The following is a 17,494-nucleotide window of genomic DNA, read 5'->3' on the forward strand; positions in this document are numbered from 1 at the left end:
CCCCCAGCCAAAGGCTCTGCTGGGGCACATGGAAGTGATTACAGGGATTGGACCCCATGAGCATCTTCTTTTGCAGCACATGGTGTGGGCGAGCACAGCCTGTCCCCTCACCATCCCCATCCATATCCCTGTTCCCATGCCCATCCCCATCCTTGTCCCCATCCCCGTCTCCAACCCCATCCTTGTCCCATCCCCATCTTCATCCTCAGCCCTGTCCTCATCCCCATCCCTATCCCTATACATGTATCCATCCCAATTGTTGTCCCCATCCCCTTCCCGATTCCTGTCCCTGTCCCCATCCTCATTCCCAACCCCATTCCCATCCCTATCCTCGCCCCCAGTGAGGCTCCTAGCTGCTCCTGAAGCCACAGGGATGCCCACACCAGAGGGACTCTGCTCCGGAGGCCAGGGCATGACTCCAGCTCTTCCCAGCTGCTGCTTTTTTTTTTTAACTCAGTGGTGCCAGTTTTGCTGAAAGGGTGGTAAAAAGCATTTTTAAGCATTTTAAAGGTTGTGCACAAAGCCTGGCAGCTGCCCCTTCCAGGTGGCAGGGGGTCCTCAGGGTCCACAGGGCCCCTTTCTCCTGGGGCTGGACCCTGTGCAGGGAACATGTGGGGTCAGCAGCTCCTCCCTTGAGAACCCAAGTTAATTTACCCCTTAAAAGATATGTTAGAAGGTAAGTGTCTTAATGAAATGTCTCAGGACAGCAGCCACAGCAGCTTGCAAATCACCCCCCCGAATCCCCTGCGGTAGCAAGGCATTTTGTAACTGCAACATTGCCATCCCACTGGGGACAGCTAGCTTTGTGTTTTGAATAGTCCCCCCAGCATCCCAGGGGGCAGCAAGGCTGTCCTCCCCCCTTTCCTGCCCCCTCTGCCCATCGCCACCTCCTACGTGCCACCACATGCCAGCTTTCCCCATGGAAGGGACACTCTGGGTAGGGGTCTCACCAGGCAGAGGGGCTGCCGGCCCCTCACGGTGCCTGATTTCCCCAGAGAGCCCCGGAGGGTGCTTGAGCTTCAAAAAAAAGCCACTTTTTTTTGGCACAGGGAACTCCTCGAAGGCTGTGAACTGCATCCAGCTGGCCTGAACCCCCCTTGTAGCCCTAACGATTTTCCATGGCCAGGCGAGGAGTCTCCCTCCAAGGGCTGGAGCCGGCCAGCTGACTGCAGCCTCGGGGGGTCCGGATGCGGCCCCCGTGGTCACGCTCGCCGGGACAGCCTGTCCCCAGCCCTGGCACGGGTGGGAGCTGCTTTCCAGGATGCTCTGGCTGCGGCGGCTCTCACACTACTCAGATGGAGAGGGGACAGGGGCCGCAGTGACATGTCCCCATTACAAAACAGGGACAGGGCGGAGGGTGTCCAGCTGCTTCCCCCGTGAGGATTCCTGCTGGGAATGCCATGAATGCATCCCTGATTTCTTTCTCTCGCCAGCCGATGGGGTTTGACACTTCTCTCCTTGTTATCTGACATTCCTTGGGCATGTATATATTTTGGGATAGACGCGATACACTGGCCTGGGGCCAGGGAAGTGCTCCAGGAAGATGGACTGGAGCTTTTGGCTTCTCCCAGCCTGGATTTCCAGGAGCGCTCAGTGAGTCCGGCTGCCTGTATTTGGGGGTGTCCTTTCCTCCACCACTGCGGGTCCCCCCCACCCCAACACCCCAAATCAAAGCCAGGAACCCCCTCCTGGCTGCCTGTCCTCAAAGCGTCAGTCCTTCCAGACCTCTCTGGATGGAGATGGCGGAAGATGGGTCTGAGAAAGGACAAGCAGTGGTGACCCCGCGCCCGGGGCCATCGTCCGTGCGTGGGGAGCCCGTGGCGCGGCCGCCTCCGCTTGCTGACAACGTGCCAGTTGAGCTGCACGACATATTTTGGCCGGGTGGATGTTCCAGCTTTCCAAACCCCCAACCCCCCCGCCCCCCCCCTCCCCCCCCCCCCGCCTTTCCCTGATCCCCTGGGGAATAAGGAGTCACGTTTCTGTCCGGCTCAAGGGAGCGGGATCCGAGGGGATCGAGTGGGGAGCAGCCAGGGCCCCCTGCCCACGCCCCGACCCCCGACCCCGGCTGGCTGCGGGCCCGGCTCCGGGGGGGTTGCGGAGAGGGCGGGGGGGTGCAGGGCTCCGGGGAGCCGGCGGGGGACGAAGAGGGGGGATCCCCCCTATCCCCCAGGGGATGCCACCGTGGTACCCAGCCCGGAGGGGGTGGAGGGATGGGAGGAGGTGGGGGGGTGTGTTACAGCCCCGGGGCGGATTTTGGGGTAAGACCCGATTGGCCGGGGCCGGGGATCCAATGGCGGCGTGGCCGCGCCCCGTCCCGCCCCAGCGGCTCCCGTTCCCTCCGGCGGGTCGGGGCCGCCCCGTCGGGTCCGCTCCGGTTCGCCCCGTCGGGTCCGCCCGGCGCCGTGCGGGGCGGGGGGGGGGGTTGGTGCCTGGGGGGGGGGTCCCCTGCACCGGCGGAGGGATGCGGGCGGTGGCGGAGCTGGCCGTGCTGGCGGCGGTGCTGGCGGTGGGAGCAGCCCTGTCCCGCCGGGGACTGCTGCCCCACGGCCCGGCCCGCGGCGATGCCCGGTTGCGGCCCGGGGACGACGAGAGCTCGCCCGGGGTGTCGCTGCCCCGCACCCTGCGCCTCTACGGCCGCGCCGCCCGCCGCCTCTACGTGAGTCCCGGCTGGCCCCGGCCCCCCTCCCCTGCCCTCCTTCCCCCCGGCCTTCCTTCCAGCCCCCCTTCCTCCTCTCCATCATCTCCCTCTGTCCCTCCATCTCCCATCCTTCCCATCCCTCCACCCTCCTTCCATCCCTCCCTGTCTCTCCGTCTTCCCACCATCCCTCCATCCCACCATCCCACCACCCCTCCCTCCTCCTAGCTTTTCACCCTTCCACCTTTCCCCCCAGCCGTTCCCGTCGACACCAATCTCCCCTTACTCCCTCTCCCCACCCCTGCCCCTCCATACGTGACTTTGCTGACGCCACCCCAGCACCACCGCACGTGTCTTTTCTCCGTCCATCCCTTTTCTCCATCCCTTTTCCCCCCTCCACCCTGCTCCCGCTGTCTCCTGCCCGGTGTCTCCGGCTGTGGAGGAACAAGAGGGCTTTCTCCTCTGCAGCTGTTCCCCCGCCAGTAGCAGCTGCAGCTGGGATGGCCCCTGAGTTCTGCAGCTCCCTGGGGGACAGAGAAACCTGAGGTCTTTGTTTTCTCCCTGGCCGGATGGGGCCACGCGGTCTCAGGGCTCTCAGCCCTGTGCCCCACTCCACCTGGGAGGGGGGACATGGCAGGGCGACTGGTGGCAGAGGCACCTCTGCAGCTCCTGAGCACACTGTGCTGCTCTCCCTGCAGGTGGGGACCAACGGGGTCATCTCCACCCAGGATTTCCCCAGGGAGACCCAGTACGTGGATGACGATTTCCCTACAGACTTCCCCGTCATCGCTCCCTTCCTGGCCGACCTCGACACCTCCGGTGACAGAGGGAACATCTACTACCGGCAAGACGATTCTCCAGACGTGCTGGACCTGGCTGCGGGCTACATCCAGGCTGGGTTCCCCCGCACCGCCAGCTCCTTCGTGCCCACAAATGTGTTCATCGCCACCTGGGAGGATGTGGGCGCCTACCAGGAGCTCTCGCAGGACACTGAACCCTCCGAGAAGGTGAGGCTGATGGGCTGAGGTTGGACGTCCATCCTATGTGTTGTGAGAGGATGTGCCTTCCTTCTGTAGCACCCAAAATGCTCAGTCTTGTCTTTCTGGGCAGCTGGATGGTGGGTCCAGTCTTGGATGAGCACCGGGGGAGACATGGAGCTTCTCCTCTCTGCTCAGAGCTGCGGCGGTGGTGGGTCTGTCAGCTTTGCTGATGGGCAGAAGAAATTTAGATGTTGCCTTCAACTCTGTGGTGGGAGGTGCTCTGGCTTTTGCCGGCTGTTTAGGCAAAGCTTTACAGCGCCAGTGGCTCTGGATTTGCAGGGCAAAGTTAGGCCAGGGGCAGCTGGGGGAAGCCGTGACCCAGGTCACCCATCGTGCTCCTGACCTTTTCCTGGTGGCTTTGGGGCTGGTCCTTCATTCTGCCCGCACGCCGATTAATGCTGCCAGCGAGGGATCGGCTTCGGAGTTTCTACCATGGGTTGATTCTGTGCCTGGAAAACAAGCTCGTAGGTGGTCCACCAGGTCAGGGACCTGAGCTCTCCACCCATGGGCTGATAAGGCTCCTGCGTGGGTGGACCTACAGCACTGCCTTTCCCCGAAAATGCTGGATCCACTGCTGGGACAGGAGCTGTCACGTTAGGCTTGTGATGTGCCAAGGAGGTGATGTGCTGGCAGGACGGGCTTCTTGAAATGAGCTGAATATGAAGAGCTGCAAGAGAAAAGCTCTTGTGATGAATACCCATCGCACCACCAGAGCTGGTGCGATGGGTGACGGGCTCTCGCCGCGGTAGGGTGGGCTGAACCCAAAGCCTGTGGGGCACCGGGAGCCGTCCCCACCAGCCACCCCCTGCTCCGGGGCCCTTCGGTAGCGGATTGCTGAGAGCATTGGCCAAGCAAGGGAAGAAACAGAGGTTTGGAAGGAAACAACCCACATTTTTTCCTCTAATTTAAAACTTGGGAAAGCAGCTGAAGAGATGCCATCAGGGGCCTCACAGCGACCTTGCAGCCGTCAAAAACGCAGCCTCCTCTTCCCAATCGTTTTTGGTTTTTTTTCCTCTCTGAGAAGTTGGATCAGGTTTTGAAATGAAACCGGTCTTGCTTGGAAATGAGCAGCTCCAGGGAAAGCTTCATTCAAGATGCACCGAAATGCAGCTTGTGCCTGTGCTTCGCTGAACTCCCCCTTAGCCAAAACTGCTAAAAAACCTCCCCAAACACCACTTCTTTTCTTACCAAACATCCCATTTATTGAAACGCTGCCCTCCTGCTGCTCAGAACCTGGATTTACCTCGAAGCCTTTACCCCCCCCTGCTTTGGAAAGTCACGGCTTGTCCTTTTTGAGCCTCAAAAGCAGAAACCTGGGTTGAGGTGGTGGGGGTTAGAGGCACCCTGGTCCCCTGCCCTGGGGGTCCTGCCCTGCTGGGAGGTCTGGCAGTGCTGCCGGCAGCGCCCTGTCCCCTCCAGCTCCGTGGGGACATGCTCCTGATCCCTGCAGTGACACTTTCCAGGGCTGTGGAGTGGGGGCGAGAGCTGACCCCGCTCTTACGGCAGCAAAAACTGCCCTTTGGGCTGGAATTTGCCCTTTGCAGCTCTTTGCCGAGAGCAGCCGGCTGCGAGCCAGGGGCTGCCCCCGCCTCGCTCTCTGCCCCGTGTCCCGCCGTGCCAGCCCCGTGTTGTCACCCACTGGGTCCCCCCTCGCTGCCCGCCGCAAGGCAAAACGAGACCCACAGCTGCCGCCACAGTTTGGCTGCGTGGGAGAGGAATCCGGCCCTGGGGAGGGGGGTTTTTTTCACTCCCCACCACAGCTTTTTGGCCGCCTTTGCATGGGATCTCTGAATGCCCGAGTGTGTGACGCGCACAACAAGGCTCTTTATATCCCATGGGGCCGCCGGGAAACCCTGCGATGCCCTGGGGGCCCTGTGCCCCAGAACTGGGGCTGGTGCTGTGGGGACAAGCAGGGCTGGGCTGGGGGGGGCGGTGTTCCCCCCCGGATCCTGCCCGCTGCTCTGGCGGTGGAACTGGGAATTTAACAATTTTTCCCTGTTTGCTGCTACCAGCAGCTCCTGGGGAAGGGCTGCTGCTGCATTCTTGTATTTATTCAGAGAGCAGGACCTCTGCAGGGTGGGGGGGCTGGCCCAAATGCTGCAAACATTGGTTTCTCTGCATTCGGGGTGACTGTGATGTGTGTGTGTGTGTATTCTCCAGTGGCTCGTAAGGGTTGTGCTCGCTTCGCAGCCTGCCCGTCCGTGGGTTACTGCTGCGGTCCCGCTCTGCCGCGCAGGCTCACTCGGGGCTGGCATGGCCCCAAGGCTCGTAGGTCTGGCACGGCAGGCAGCCAGCGTGCCTATAGCGGGACGTATGGGTGTGGGGAAGGTGGGAGGACATGCATGTTTTTTCCTGAGGAAACCAAGCTAAAATTGTTCTCAGGGGGAAGCAGGGGGGTGCGGGTTTTCCTCTGGTCCTGATTGCATGGAGGGGGGCTGCTGGTGTCAGGGCAGGACAGGAGGGGGGGGTGGGAACGAGGGGCTCCCAGGCTGCAGTGTGGCCAACCCGGTGCCTGGGTTACGTGGCCAGGGATGCTCCTGGGCATGGTATAGGGCTGTCACCAACCTGTGTGCCAGCTCCGAGGGACACCCCTGCACCAATGCAGCTGAGAAGGGGTGGCCTGGCTGTGTCTTGGGCTCCCATGGAGGAGGCCGAGCACCTTCCCAGCATGTTACACCACGGTCTGGCCATGCACGAGCAGCCCCTGCTCCTGCTCTTCCCCGGGAGGTGTCTGCAGGCTGATGGAGGGCTCTTTCAGGGTGCTTACATGTATGGTGGTGTGTGAGGAGGCAGTTGTTTTGTCCCCAGTCCCTTCCCTGACTCAGTCCTCCACTGGGGTCCTGCCTTCCTGTGACGTCCGTCTGTCCTGCTCTCCCTTTGGCAGCTCAACACCTTCCAGGCTGTCATAGCCTACAATGATGAGGACACCTATGCCATATTCCTCTACCCTGATGGTGGCCTCCAGTTCCTGGGGACGCGGCCCAAGGAGTCCTACAACGTCCAGCTGGAGCTGCCAGCCAGGGTGGGCTTCAGCTGGGGAGACGGCGATGACCCGAAGAGGGACGGGCTCTTCCACAGCCTGGCCAGCAGCGAGCAGGCTCTGAGGCACCTGGAGCGGTGCGTGGTGCCTGGGGGGCTGTGTGGGGTGGGCAGGGGGAGCTGGGTCACCTCCTTCCAGCCCCAGGAGCCTTTTAAAGCCTGTAAGAAGGAGGGGAGTGAGCTGGGGGTGATGGGCTGCACTGGGGGGCTCAGCCCCACATGCACAGGAGCTTTTCAGAGCTGCATTTGGGGAGGGGGGGTGCGGAGCAGGGTGGGTAACTCGGGGGGTTTCCCACCGCAGCTGTGATGGACGTGTGTGTGCTGCTGTCCCGCAGGGAGAGCAACACGGGGGTACCCGGCGTGTGGGTCTTCCACGTGGGCAGCACAGCCTCCCTGGAGCACGTGGAGCCAGGGAGCGGCGGGGGAGCCAGCCCCAAAACCCGTGCCCACGGTGCTGCCGACTACACCCACGCACTCTACAGCCATGCAGACCATGCATCCACGGAGCTGCCAGCGCAGCACGGCTTGCAGGCCACATCACTGCATCCTGACCATGGACCCCGTGCCCCGGCGCTGCTGAGCATCGTCCCCGAGGGTCTGCCTGTGTCCTCGGGGCAGGAGCGGAGCCGTTGGCTGCACCCCGATGGGGACCGTGGCACCCAGCGGAGCTACTTCCCCAACCCCTCTTCCTACAGCTCTGGGCATCACGGCGTTGGCGTGGAGGAAGATGTGCATTTTAATTCTGACGGTGAGTGGCCGCAGCCCCTCAGATGAGCGAACAGGGATGTCTCGTGGTGGGTGGCTCCCTAAAAAGGCCTCTTCTCTGCAAGCTCATCTCTTCCCAAGCAGCTGGGGCTGGAGCTAGCATGGGCTGGCATTGCTCCTGCAAAGCTGCTGCCCTTCCAGCTCCTCTCCTCCCAGCCAAATCCTGCTGCCAAGGGGCTGCTGGAGCCGTACGTCCCTGCCTGCCTGGTTTGCTGCTGCTCTGCCCTGCCTCGCAAGGAGGGAAGCTCAGGGGACGGGAAGCTCAGGGAACAGGTCCCGGCATGGGGCCAGGGCTGGCTCTGCCGTCCCCCCAGCTGGGGAGCTGCCATGGCACATGCCCGGGGACCAAAGCTCTGTCCCTGGCTGGCTGTCTCCCAAAAATACGCAGGAACTTGATCTCTCACCCTCTGTCAGATCTGCCTGAAATCAGGCAACAGGTTTAAAACCATGAGCCTCCCGTGTGCATCCCATGCGGCTTTCTTGGGAAGTGCCACTGCCAGCTGTCCTGGCTCCTGACGGTGTTTTTGGGAGAGAGGAGGCAGGATACCCATGCCGAGGAGGGGTGGATTTGTCACCATGTCCCCAACCCTCTCCCCTTGGCTCCAGTGTTCACCTACAGCGCAGCCAGCAAGGAGACGTGCGCCCAGCACCACGGGCGCTGCTCCCCGCACGCCTTCTGCACCGACTACGCCACCGGCGTCTGCTGCCACTGCCGGGCCACCTACTACGGCAACGGGCGGCAGTGCCTGCCTGAAGGTACGTGTGGTGGGTGGCGGCAATGGGCACCCCGTGCCTGGGCAGCCACTACCAGGGGTGTCCATCTCTCTGCCCAGGGGCCGTGCATCGCCTCAACGGGAAGGTGAGCGGAAGCCTGATGGTGGGGCGGGCATCCATCCGCTTCCAGGACGTCGACCTGCACGCCTACATTGTGGGTAGCGACGGCCGAACCTACACGGCCATCAGTGGGGTGCCCCAGCCCGCTGCCCGTGCCCTCCTGCCCCTCCTGCCCATCGGCGGGCTCTTTGCCTGGCTCTTCGCCTTGGAGGAGCCCGGCTCCGAGAATGGCTTCAGCATCACCGGTGAGTGGGGACCCAGGATGCACCACCGAGCCCTGTTGCTCCGAGGGATGCGGCTCCTGATGGGGTGGCCTGGCTCAGATACGGGGTGATGTGTGGCTTGGGGCAGGTGATGAGGGGTGCAGGTAGGGGTTTAGGGCAGCCCCACGGCTCCTCCCATCACCTCCCCGTGTCCAGCTGGCTGTCGCCTCCCTGCTGTGAGCCCTTGCGGGTGTGCCAGAGGAGCAAGGAAGGATGCTTTGGGGATGTATTCCTTAAGAATCCAGCAACGGAATTCCTATTCCCTTTTCCTGCCCAGGTGCTGAATTCACCCAGAGCCTGGAGGTGACCTTCTACCCCGGCGAGGAGACTGTCTATGTCACTCAGACAGCTGAGGGTCTGGGGCCGGACAATTACTTAAGCCTTAAGACACACATCCAGGGCCAAGTACCATTTCTCCCGGAGAATGTCACTGTCCACATCACTCCCTACAAGGAGTTTTACTACTACTCCAGCTCAGGTAAGAGCCCATGCTCAGCCCCAGGTTTGGTTTCTCACACACTATCCCTGTGTTGAAGGAGCCTCAAACCACCCCGTCCCCACTGTGGTTCCCAAAATCCAAGAGGCAGCAATGCTAAAGCCGCTTCTCCCCCATCCCGGGGGTGTTTTCTCACCATCCGGCAGCCGTGATGTCCTCTGCTCACCGGGAGTACGTCCTGGCCGCGGGGACTGCCAACCAGACCTTGTCCTACCGCCTGCGCCAGAACATCACCTTCGCCGGCTGCCCGCACGCCCGCCTGCCCGCCCGGCAGCAGCTCAGCGTGGCACGTGCCTTCACCCTCTACGACGGCCAGGAGCACGTCCTGCGCTACGCCCTCGCCGCCCGCATCGGCTCGGCACAAGGTGAGCTCCAGCACCCACCCCGGGGTGCCACCTCAGGGTGCCAGCCCCCACCAGGGGATGCTGCTGCCTCCTGCTCACTCCCAAAGCTGGGGCATGCTCGGTTTGCCCAAAAACAACCAAAAGAGAGGTTTGTTTTTTTTTCCAAGCAGCTTGAGCCAAAGTGCTCAAGCACTTGTGGGGGGGGCTACAATGAGGGTGACACAGCCATGGTTCCCTGCATGGGATGAGGGTGCTGAGGCGCAGCGGCAATGCCTGTGTCAGATACAAGTGTCTCCCAGGCCTGTTCCCCTGCTAACGCCCTCCCTTGCCCGCAGACAATGCCGAGAATCCCCTGGTGAACCCGTGCCACGACAACACGCACACGTGCGAGGCAACGGCACGCTGCCAGCCCGGCGCAGGGATGGAGTACACGTGCGAGTGCGCAGCTGGGTACCGCAGAGACGGACGGGGCTGCCGAGGTGAGCCGGGGGCTGCGGGAGGGGGGTGGTGGTGGGGTTTCCAGTGCACCCTGTCCCCCATGGGGCACCATGGTGGCCACTGCCATTTGACGTGCTGGGATGTGCCACAGCATTGCAGCACCCATGGACTTAAGAGCTTCTGGAGCTCCTGAAGGGTTTGGGTGAATCATGGGGGGGAAGTGCTGGGGGGCTGCCAGGGTCTGGGGCACCTGGGGAAGCATTCCAGGAGTGTTGTGGGGACAGAGGAAGTGGCAGACATAGGACAGGCAGCTTGGGGCAGGACATCTCCCCCAGGCTAGGAGCTGTCAGACCCCAAAAATCGGGGTGTCCCACCACTGCTGGGACACCCAATGTCTCCCCCTTCATAGAATCACAGAATCGTTAAGGTTGGAAAAGACCTCTAGGATCATCAGGTCCAACCTCCTAACCAACACTCCCAGGCCTCCTAAACCATGGCCCCAGGTGCCACATCTACATATTTTTTAACCCCCCCCCGGGATGGTGACTCCCCCACCTCTCTGGGCAGCCTGTGCCAAGGCCTGACCCCTCCCTCAGGAAAGACATTGATCCTAATATCCATCTAAACCTCGACTGGCACAGCTTGAGGCTGTTTTCTCTCATTCTATCACCAGTGACCTGGGAGCAGAGACCAGCCCCCCCCTCACTCCAGCCCCTCTCAGGCAGCTGCAGAGAGCGAGAAGGGCTCCCCTCAGCCTCCCCTTCTCCAGGCTAAACCCCCCCAGCCCCCTCAGCCGGCCCCCAGCACACTTGTGCTCCAGACCCTGCCCCAGCCCCGCTGCCCTTCTCTGGACACGCTCCAGCCCCTCAAGGCCCTTCTTGTACTTCCTCTAGAAGTGGACGAGTGCGCGGAGGGCCTGAGCCAGTGCGGCCCCTTCACCGTCTGCCTGAACGTGCCCGGCAGCTACCGGTGTGAGTGCCGCGGCGGGTACCAGCTGGCGGAGGATGGGCAGGCGTGCGTGCGTAAGTGCCGGCCACACAGTTCGGGGTCCTCCTGACATCTGTGCCCCATGGGGCTCACCCCAGCCACCTCCTTAACCCCCTGTCCCTGCAGCGCTGGTGCCGGCGACCAACCCCTGCGAGGACGGGAGCCACCCCTGCGCACCGGGGGACCGGGCACGCTGCCTGCCCCACGCCGGGGGCCGCGCCACCTGCGAGTGCCTTCCCGGGTACGCCGGTGATGGCATCGTCTGCTCCGGTACGGGGGCATGGGAGGGACCCCAGGGTGCCTGCCAGGGTGGCACTACGCAGCTGCTGGGGTGGCCTGCCTGCCCGGCTGACCCCCATCCTCCCCACTCACAGACATGGATGAGTGCACTGAAAACCCGTGTCACCCAGCTGCCACCTGCTACAACACGCCAGGCTCCTTCTCCTGCCGGTGCCAGCCTGGCTACGAGGGTGACGGCTTCCAGTGCACGCACGGTAAGGCTGCCCGGCTCACCCCCATGCTGGCTCTGCCCGGGGTGGCTTCCCCCATCGTCACTGTGCTGCCGTTTTGGCTCTCCCGGCTGCAGAAGGGAACACACAGCGGCTGACCCCCTGCCAGCACGAGCAGCTGTACCCACGGGCGGTGCCGCCGGGACCCTCACTCGTGGGTGATGGGCACGTGCCCCAGTGCGACGAGGAGGGTCGGTACCGGCCCCTGCAGTGCCACAGCAGCACCGGGCACTGCTGGTGCGTGGACGCCGCGGGGCAGGAGATCGCCGGCACGCGGACGGCGCCGGGCCGCACGCCGCCTCGCTGCGGGAGCCCAGGTCAGTGTCACCCTGCAGCGCCTGGGGGGGTGAGGGGAGGCGGGTCGGGTCCTTCGGCATCTCGTCGGTATCCCGATGGGATCAGCAGGCACCCGGGAGATGCCCTGGCTGCTGTGTGGGTTGTGCTGGGTGGCAGAGCTGGGGGCTGGAGCAGGCAGAGCCTTGCCCATCCCACATGGCTGCAGCACTTTGGCCCCAGCCACAAGCAGAGTGGGGACAGCAGGGCTGTGGCGGGCGCAGGGGACCCAACCACCCAAACAGGGACTCTTCTGCCATGGCTTGGGTGCAAGATGCTGCAAAATGGGTGGTTGGGTACCTCGGGGGGCTCCTGGGTCTTCAGGGTGCCCTGGCCCACAGCGTTATAGTGGCAGTGGCCATTGGGGCACCTTCAGTGTCATCTTGCGATGGAGGGGACAGCCACGGGGTACCGAGGGGGCTGGAGAGGGGCAGCCTTGACCCCCCCCGGCCCAAGGGATGAGGCCAGACGGTGCTGGCAGACCATCACCCAGCACCTGCAGCCCTGGGTGAAGCAGGGACAAACCTGGGTGCCACGCAGGTCCAGGGGACCTGCGTGGCAACCCCTGAGCCCAGGCTGGGGGGGCTTTTGCTGCCAGCAGAGTCCATCCAGCGGCTGACCCCCTGCCAGCACGAGCAGCTGTACCCACGGGCGGTGCTGCCGGGACCCTCACCCGTGGGCAACGGGCACGTGCCCCAGTGCGACGAGGAGGGTCGGTACCGGCCCCTGCAGTGCCACGGCAGCACCGGGCACTGCTGGTGTGTGGACGCCGCGGGGCAGGAGATCGCCGGCACGCGGACGGCGCCGGGCCGCACGCCGCCTCGCTGCGGGAGCCCAGGTCAGTGCCTGGGGGAGCAGGGGATGCTGTCCCTTCCCTGCAGCACCCCAGGATCCTTAGCATGGAAGGGCACCCCGGCTTACACGTGGGATCCATCACAGGAGGGTTGACGGTTGCCTTCTCTGTGCCAGAGCCTACGGAGCGGCCCCGCACCATGTGCGAGCGCTGGCGGCAGAGCTTGCTGGAGCACTACGGGGGCAGCCCCCGCAGCGACCAGTACGTGCCGCAGTGCGATGTGGGGGGCGACTTCACCCCGCTGCAGTGCCACGGGGACAGCGGGTACTGCTGGTGTGTGGACGAGAGTGGCAGGGAGATCCAGGGCACGCGCTCGGAGCCTGGCAGCACACCGCCATGTAAGAGCTCGGCACCCTGTGCGTGACCCCCCGCCCCACCTCATCTAGCACAGCAGAAGCTCCTGGAGCTGCACCCTGCTCCTGTTGGGGTGCAGAGCCAAGGGGACAATGGTCCCTGAGCCATCTCTCTGTGTTGTGTGTGTCCCCCCGCCCCATTTATGCGCCAGGTCTCCCCAGCGTCGCGCCGCCCAGCGTCCGGCCCTCACCCCGGCCTGACGTGTCCCCACCGGCCACAGGGACCTTTCTGCTCTACGCTCAGGGACAGCAAATTGGCTACCTCCCGCTCAATGGCACGCGGCTGCAGAAGGAGGCGGCGAAGACCCTGCTCTCCCTGCATGTACAGTATCCCCGGCGCCGGGGTCGGGGTGCGGGACCACTGGTGGGAGTTAGGGACATGCTGATTCTGCGGCTCTGTGTTTCGCATCTCCCCGGACCGCTCTTGGCTGAGCTGTGATGGTTTGAGGGAGTCACCTCTTGAAGGCTGATGTTGGTTTGTGGGGATGTTGGCCGTGCTGGCTGCCTTGGCGCTGAGATGGAGGAGGAGCGCACTCACCTCTTCCTCCAGCCATCCTGCAGCAGAGGGGCAGGTCACAACCCGGCTGGAGCGTAGGTGCTTGCAGACCTCCCCCAGCCATCAGTCCCAGGCTGCCAGCTGCATGTCTCCACTGCAAAACTTGTCTTTTCCTTTCCTTGGACTCCTCTTGGAGCGTGGCCATGAGCATCTCCAGCCAGGCCAAAGCGAGGGAGAGGAACGCTAAAAGCTGGGCCATGACCCTCCCTGCACCCCAGGGAACTGAAACACCTTGCCAAGTATTCCCTTTCCCCATCCTGAAGGTCATTCCTTGGGCTGGCTTCACTGTTGGAGCTGTCTCTCCATCAGCCAAAGGGTTTCAAACCCATCTGGACGTGGGTGGGTGCCTGTGACAGCTGGCCTAAAAATCTCTGCTGCAGGATTCGGCTGGGGGTGTGCAGTAGGAGCCTGTTGGTGTTGGGTTTTAAAAGGAATTTGAGCGTCATTCCCCATCGCTGCATCCTGCGGAGCGCCCCGGGCAGCTCCCCATGCCGGCTGGTGGGATAAGGGGGCTCACTGAGCCTCCTGGCCGTGGCCCAGGCAGGATTTCACCCTGTGACCCTCTCCCAGGGCTCCATTGTGGTGGGGATCGACTATGACTGCCGGGAGAAGATGATCTACTGGACCGATGTGGCCGGCCGGACCATAAGCCGGGCAAGCCTGGAGCCAGGCGCCGAGCCAGAGACCATTATCACCTCAGGTGTGCTCCCATCACCAGTGACCTCTGCCCAAAGCCACATCAGCGCCTCTGCGCCACTTTGTGCCCATGGCGGCGCTGGGGCTGCCCCGCTTTGGGGTTCCCGTCTGCGCTCACGTCCCTTGGCTGGGTCAGGACACCGCAACGAGTCCGGGAGCCGCATGTCCCCAGCCGCTGACCGCATCCATCCCTCTGGCAGGGCTCATCAGCCCCGAGGGGCTGGCAGTGGACCACCTGCGTCGAGCCATGTTCTGGACAGACAGCGGCCTGGATAGGATCGAAAGAGCCCGGCTGGACGGCTCTGAGCGGCAGGTGCTCTTCGACACGGAGCTCGTCAACCCCCGGGCCATCGCCGTGGACCCCGTCCGAGGGTGAGCAGCAGTGTTTCTGGAGGGATTTGCATGCAGGGCTTTGCACGCAGGGCTTTGCACGGTGCTGGCAGGACAGCACTCGCCAGATTTCCAGTAGGAGCCATGTTTTAGGGAAAAAAACAGAGAGGGGCTGTTTGTGGTGGGATAAGGTATGACCCTCAGAGGAGGGTCAGCACAGGCAGCGGTGCCAAGGCCCCATCCTGACCCTGGGAGCAGCTCTCCTACGTCGCACACCCCGGAGGAAGGATTGGCTCTGTTCCCCACCTCCTCTTTTATTTAATAACCCAGGATTTGGCTAAACCTGCTGTTGCATTGTCAGGATGTACATTATTTTTAAAAGCTTTGAAACACGCCTGGCGTTTGAAAACACAAGCTGCGCCTCTGGGGTGCTGTTGCGATACAAAATGTGCTACTCCTAAGACTCGCCCTCGTGTAGGAGCTACAGTTTGGGTTGTAAACATGTTTGACATAATTCTGGTTTTCTTCTAGAGATTTTTTTTGAGTCAAATAAAGATTTATTTCAGGCACCGTTAAGGGGAAAACCAGGCCTCTCTCCTGACACGAACCAGTAACGAAGAGAAAGCCAATAATCGCCTACCACTCCTTACTGTTGTGCGTCCTGTTTGCTCATTATGTAATTATTTCCCAAGCAACCTTTACTGGACGGACTGGAATCGTGAAGCGCCCAAAATCGAAACTTCCACTGTCAACGGAGCCAACAGGAGGGTCCTGGTGAACAAGGACATCGGGTTGCCCAACGGCCTGACGTTCGACCCCTTCTCCAAGCTGCTCTGTTGGGCAGACGCAGGTAACTTCACCGAGGACGGATTAGTCTGCAACACGCTAAGCCTTGAGGGGAAAAACAGCTATGTACGTCTTCAGCCCATCGCTACCTGCGATCCTCTCTACCCCCTCCCACTATCCTGCCCCAGAGGACTTGGCGTGATGGGGCTGGGGGACTCGCACCACAAACTGCTTCTACAGCCTTAGGCTGAGAAGCTGTTTCAGAAATCGGTGAATACAAAGAATGTGTTTGGTGTGGGGTGTTGTGGCCTGGTAACTGTCTTGTGTTTGAAAAGGAACGAAGCACCTGGAGTGCACATTCCCTGACGGCACGGGCCGGCACGTCATACAGAACAACCTCAACTACCCCTTCAGCGTCGTTAGTTACGCCAATCACTTCTACCACACGGACTGGAGACGGTAAGGAAAGAAAACCCGCTGCCTGCCATGGCCGGGAGCGCTGAGCTAGCAGGTCCTGGGGCTCCGCTCCCCGGAACAGCCGCAAGTCAGCCTCTGCCACTCCCTGCCAGAGTCAGGCTAGCGAGCAGCTGGGAGGGCCTTTGAGCCAGAGGGGGGGAAAAACAAACGCCACCCCCAGCCTGCTCCCTGGTCCCGAGCCCTGGATCTCCTGCAGTGCCACGTTCAGCAACACCCGCTTGTAAATCTCAGCGCAGAAAGGTTGTTTAGAAACAACCCCAGCTTCCTGGGAGGGCCAGGAATAGTGGTTGTTGGGTGTTTGTTTTTAAATAAAAACTTAGCACAAGTTTCTGAATCTAGTTTAAGTCAAAGAAAAGATTCTGTCCTCAGTCTTTCCCTCTCCCCTGCCACCCGAGGCCCCCAGCATCAGGAACTCGCCTCTATTCCCACTCCAGCTGGAAGCTCTCAAAACTTCAATCAAATCTTTGCAGATTACAACAAACACTTAAGTGCTTGCCATGCTTGGAGAAGACTCTTAGGGAGCTAATCTCGCCTTGGAAGGCTGTCTCTGTGACTCTGCAGCACCAAAGAGAAAGGCATTAAATGAGCTGGATGTAGATTTTATAGGTCAAATTTCTTTCCACTTGTTCTGCAGGCGTCCAGGCCCGCCTCTCTAGCTCCCTCTGTTCTTAAATGCATGTAGATGGGGGGGGGAAAAACCCCACAGGTTTCCAAGATGGATAAAACACTTCTCCCTTTCATCACCAGGGACGGTGTGATAGCTATCGATAAAGAAACTGGCTCCTTCACCGACGAGTATCTTCCAGAGCAGCGATCGCATCTCTATGGAATAACTGCAGTTTATCCCTACTGCCCTGGAGGTAAAACACAACAAAACCCACCCCCTCTCGACTGTCTGACACCTAGGATGCGCTTGACATGCTAAAGATACCTGTTTCTTTCTGCAGCAAAGAAATAGTAACTGCTATTTCGAGAAACAACAATCTTTGCACCCAAAAGAACTTCAGACCCAGAAAACTGTCACTGCATACAACTAAGGGGGAAAAGCCCTTAACCGAGGCCAATGAAGTGACCTACCTTCCTGCAAAAGATTATCAAGTATTTTTTGAAGCTATACCTCAGGTCTTTACTACTGTATTTTTTTAAAAGTGAAAAACATTGATACATTACAAAAAAACCCAGTTCCTGTGACTCCTAGGCCATTACTCTAACTCTTGCTTATGCAAGCAGATTTAAAATGTAGCTTTCTTATTCAAATGGGGTTTTTTATATTGGAAGAATGGATTAATTTTTAATAGTTTTGACAACCTGACCAAAAAAATAAGCGCATATGGGAAGCTCTGGATGCAGTACCTTGCTGGGTCTAAGTAATCCACAGCCCTGAGGACAGAGACTGTGTGTACTCCAAAAGCGTGCAGAACAGTTACGTGATATGGCAAAGGCATTGAATTTTTTCCAGAAGACAATTCTGTATTTTCACCACTGCCTCAATGCATGTCTTTTAGTATTTATATTAGAAGAATATGCTAGAAGTGATCTGTTCATGCTTGTTGGTTCTCCCAAGTGCCTTCATAGACCATGTTCAGAAATACCATTTATGTTGTAATGCTTCACTTTTTCTAGGTTACTTCAATAATTGAATAAAATGGTTGTTTTCAGTTTCCCTTTGGATGTAGTTTTTAAATATTTCAGTTACGGAACACGGAGAAGCAGCAAGCCCGCCAGGAGCAACGCTGATCACAGGGCAGGACCGCAGCAAA

General features: G+C 60.7%; 1 protein-coding gene across 4 annotated transcripts; it reads left to right on the forward strand.

The window, feature by feature from the left end:
- The first annotated feature begins 2,335 nt into the window (after positions 1–2,335).
- On the forward strand, positions 2,336–17,397 carry NID2 (nidogen 2). 4 transcript variants are annotated; one of them, XM_064461130.1, is made up of 22 exons: positions 2,336–2,656; positions 3,334–3,642; positions 6,560–6,792; positions 7,050–7,462; positions 8,086–8,235; positions 8,313–8,558; positions 8,854–9,054; positions 9,219–9,437; positions 9,752–9,895; positions 10,748–10,876; positions 10,968–11,111; positions 11,216–11,335; positions 11,428–11,667; positions 12,282–12,521; positions 12,623–12,874; positions 13,042–13,211; positions 14,016–14,145; positions 14,342–14,513; positions 15,164–15,321; positions 15,593–15,716; positions 16,482–16,594; positions 16,682–17,397. In XM_064461130.1, the coding sequence occupies exons 1-22, from the start codon at positions 2,462–2,464 to the stop codon at positions 16,690–16,692; spliced, it is 4,113 nt and encodes a 1,370-aa protein (XP_064317200.1). In that variant the 5' UTR covers positions 2,336–2,461; the 3' UTR covers positions 16,693–17,397. The 4 variants fall into 4 exon arrangements, with proteins under 4 accessions (XP_064317200.1, XP_064317201.1, XP_064317202.1 ...); XM_064461131.1 differs by having other exon boundaries at positions 2,337–2,656; positions 12,285–12,521; XM_064461132.1 differs by having other exon boundaries at positions 2,338–2,656; positions 12,653–12,874.
- Positions 17,398–17,494: the final 97 nt, after the last annotated feature.

Source organism: Phalacrocorax carbo, chromosome 9, assembly GCF_963921805.1.
Source record: "Phalacrocorax carbo chromosome 9, bPhaCar2.1, whole genome shotgun sequence".
Taxonomy (NCBI): domain Eukaryota; kingdom Metazoa; phylum Chordata; class Aves; order Suliformes; family Phalacrocoracidae; genus Phalacrocorax; species Phalacrocorax carbo.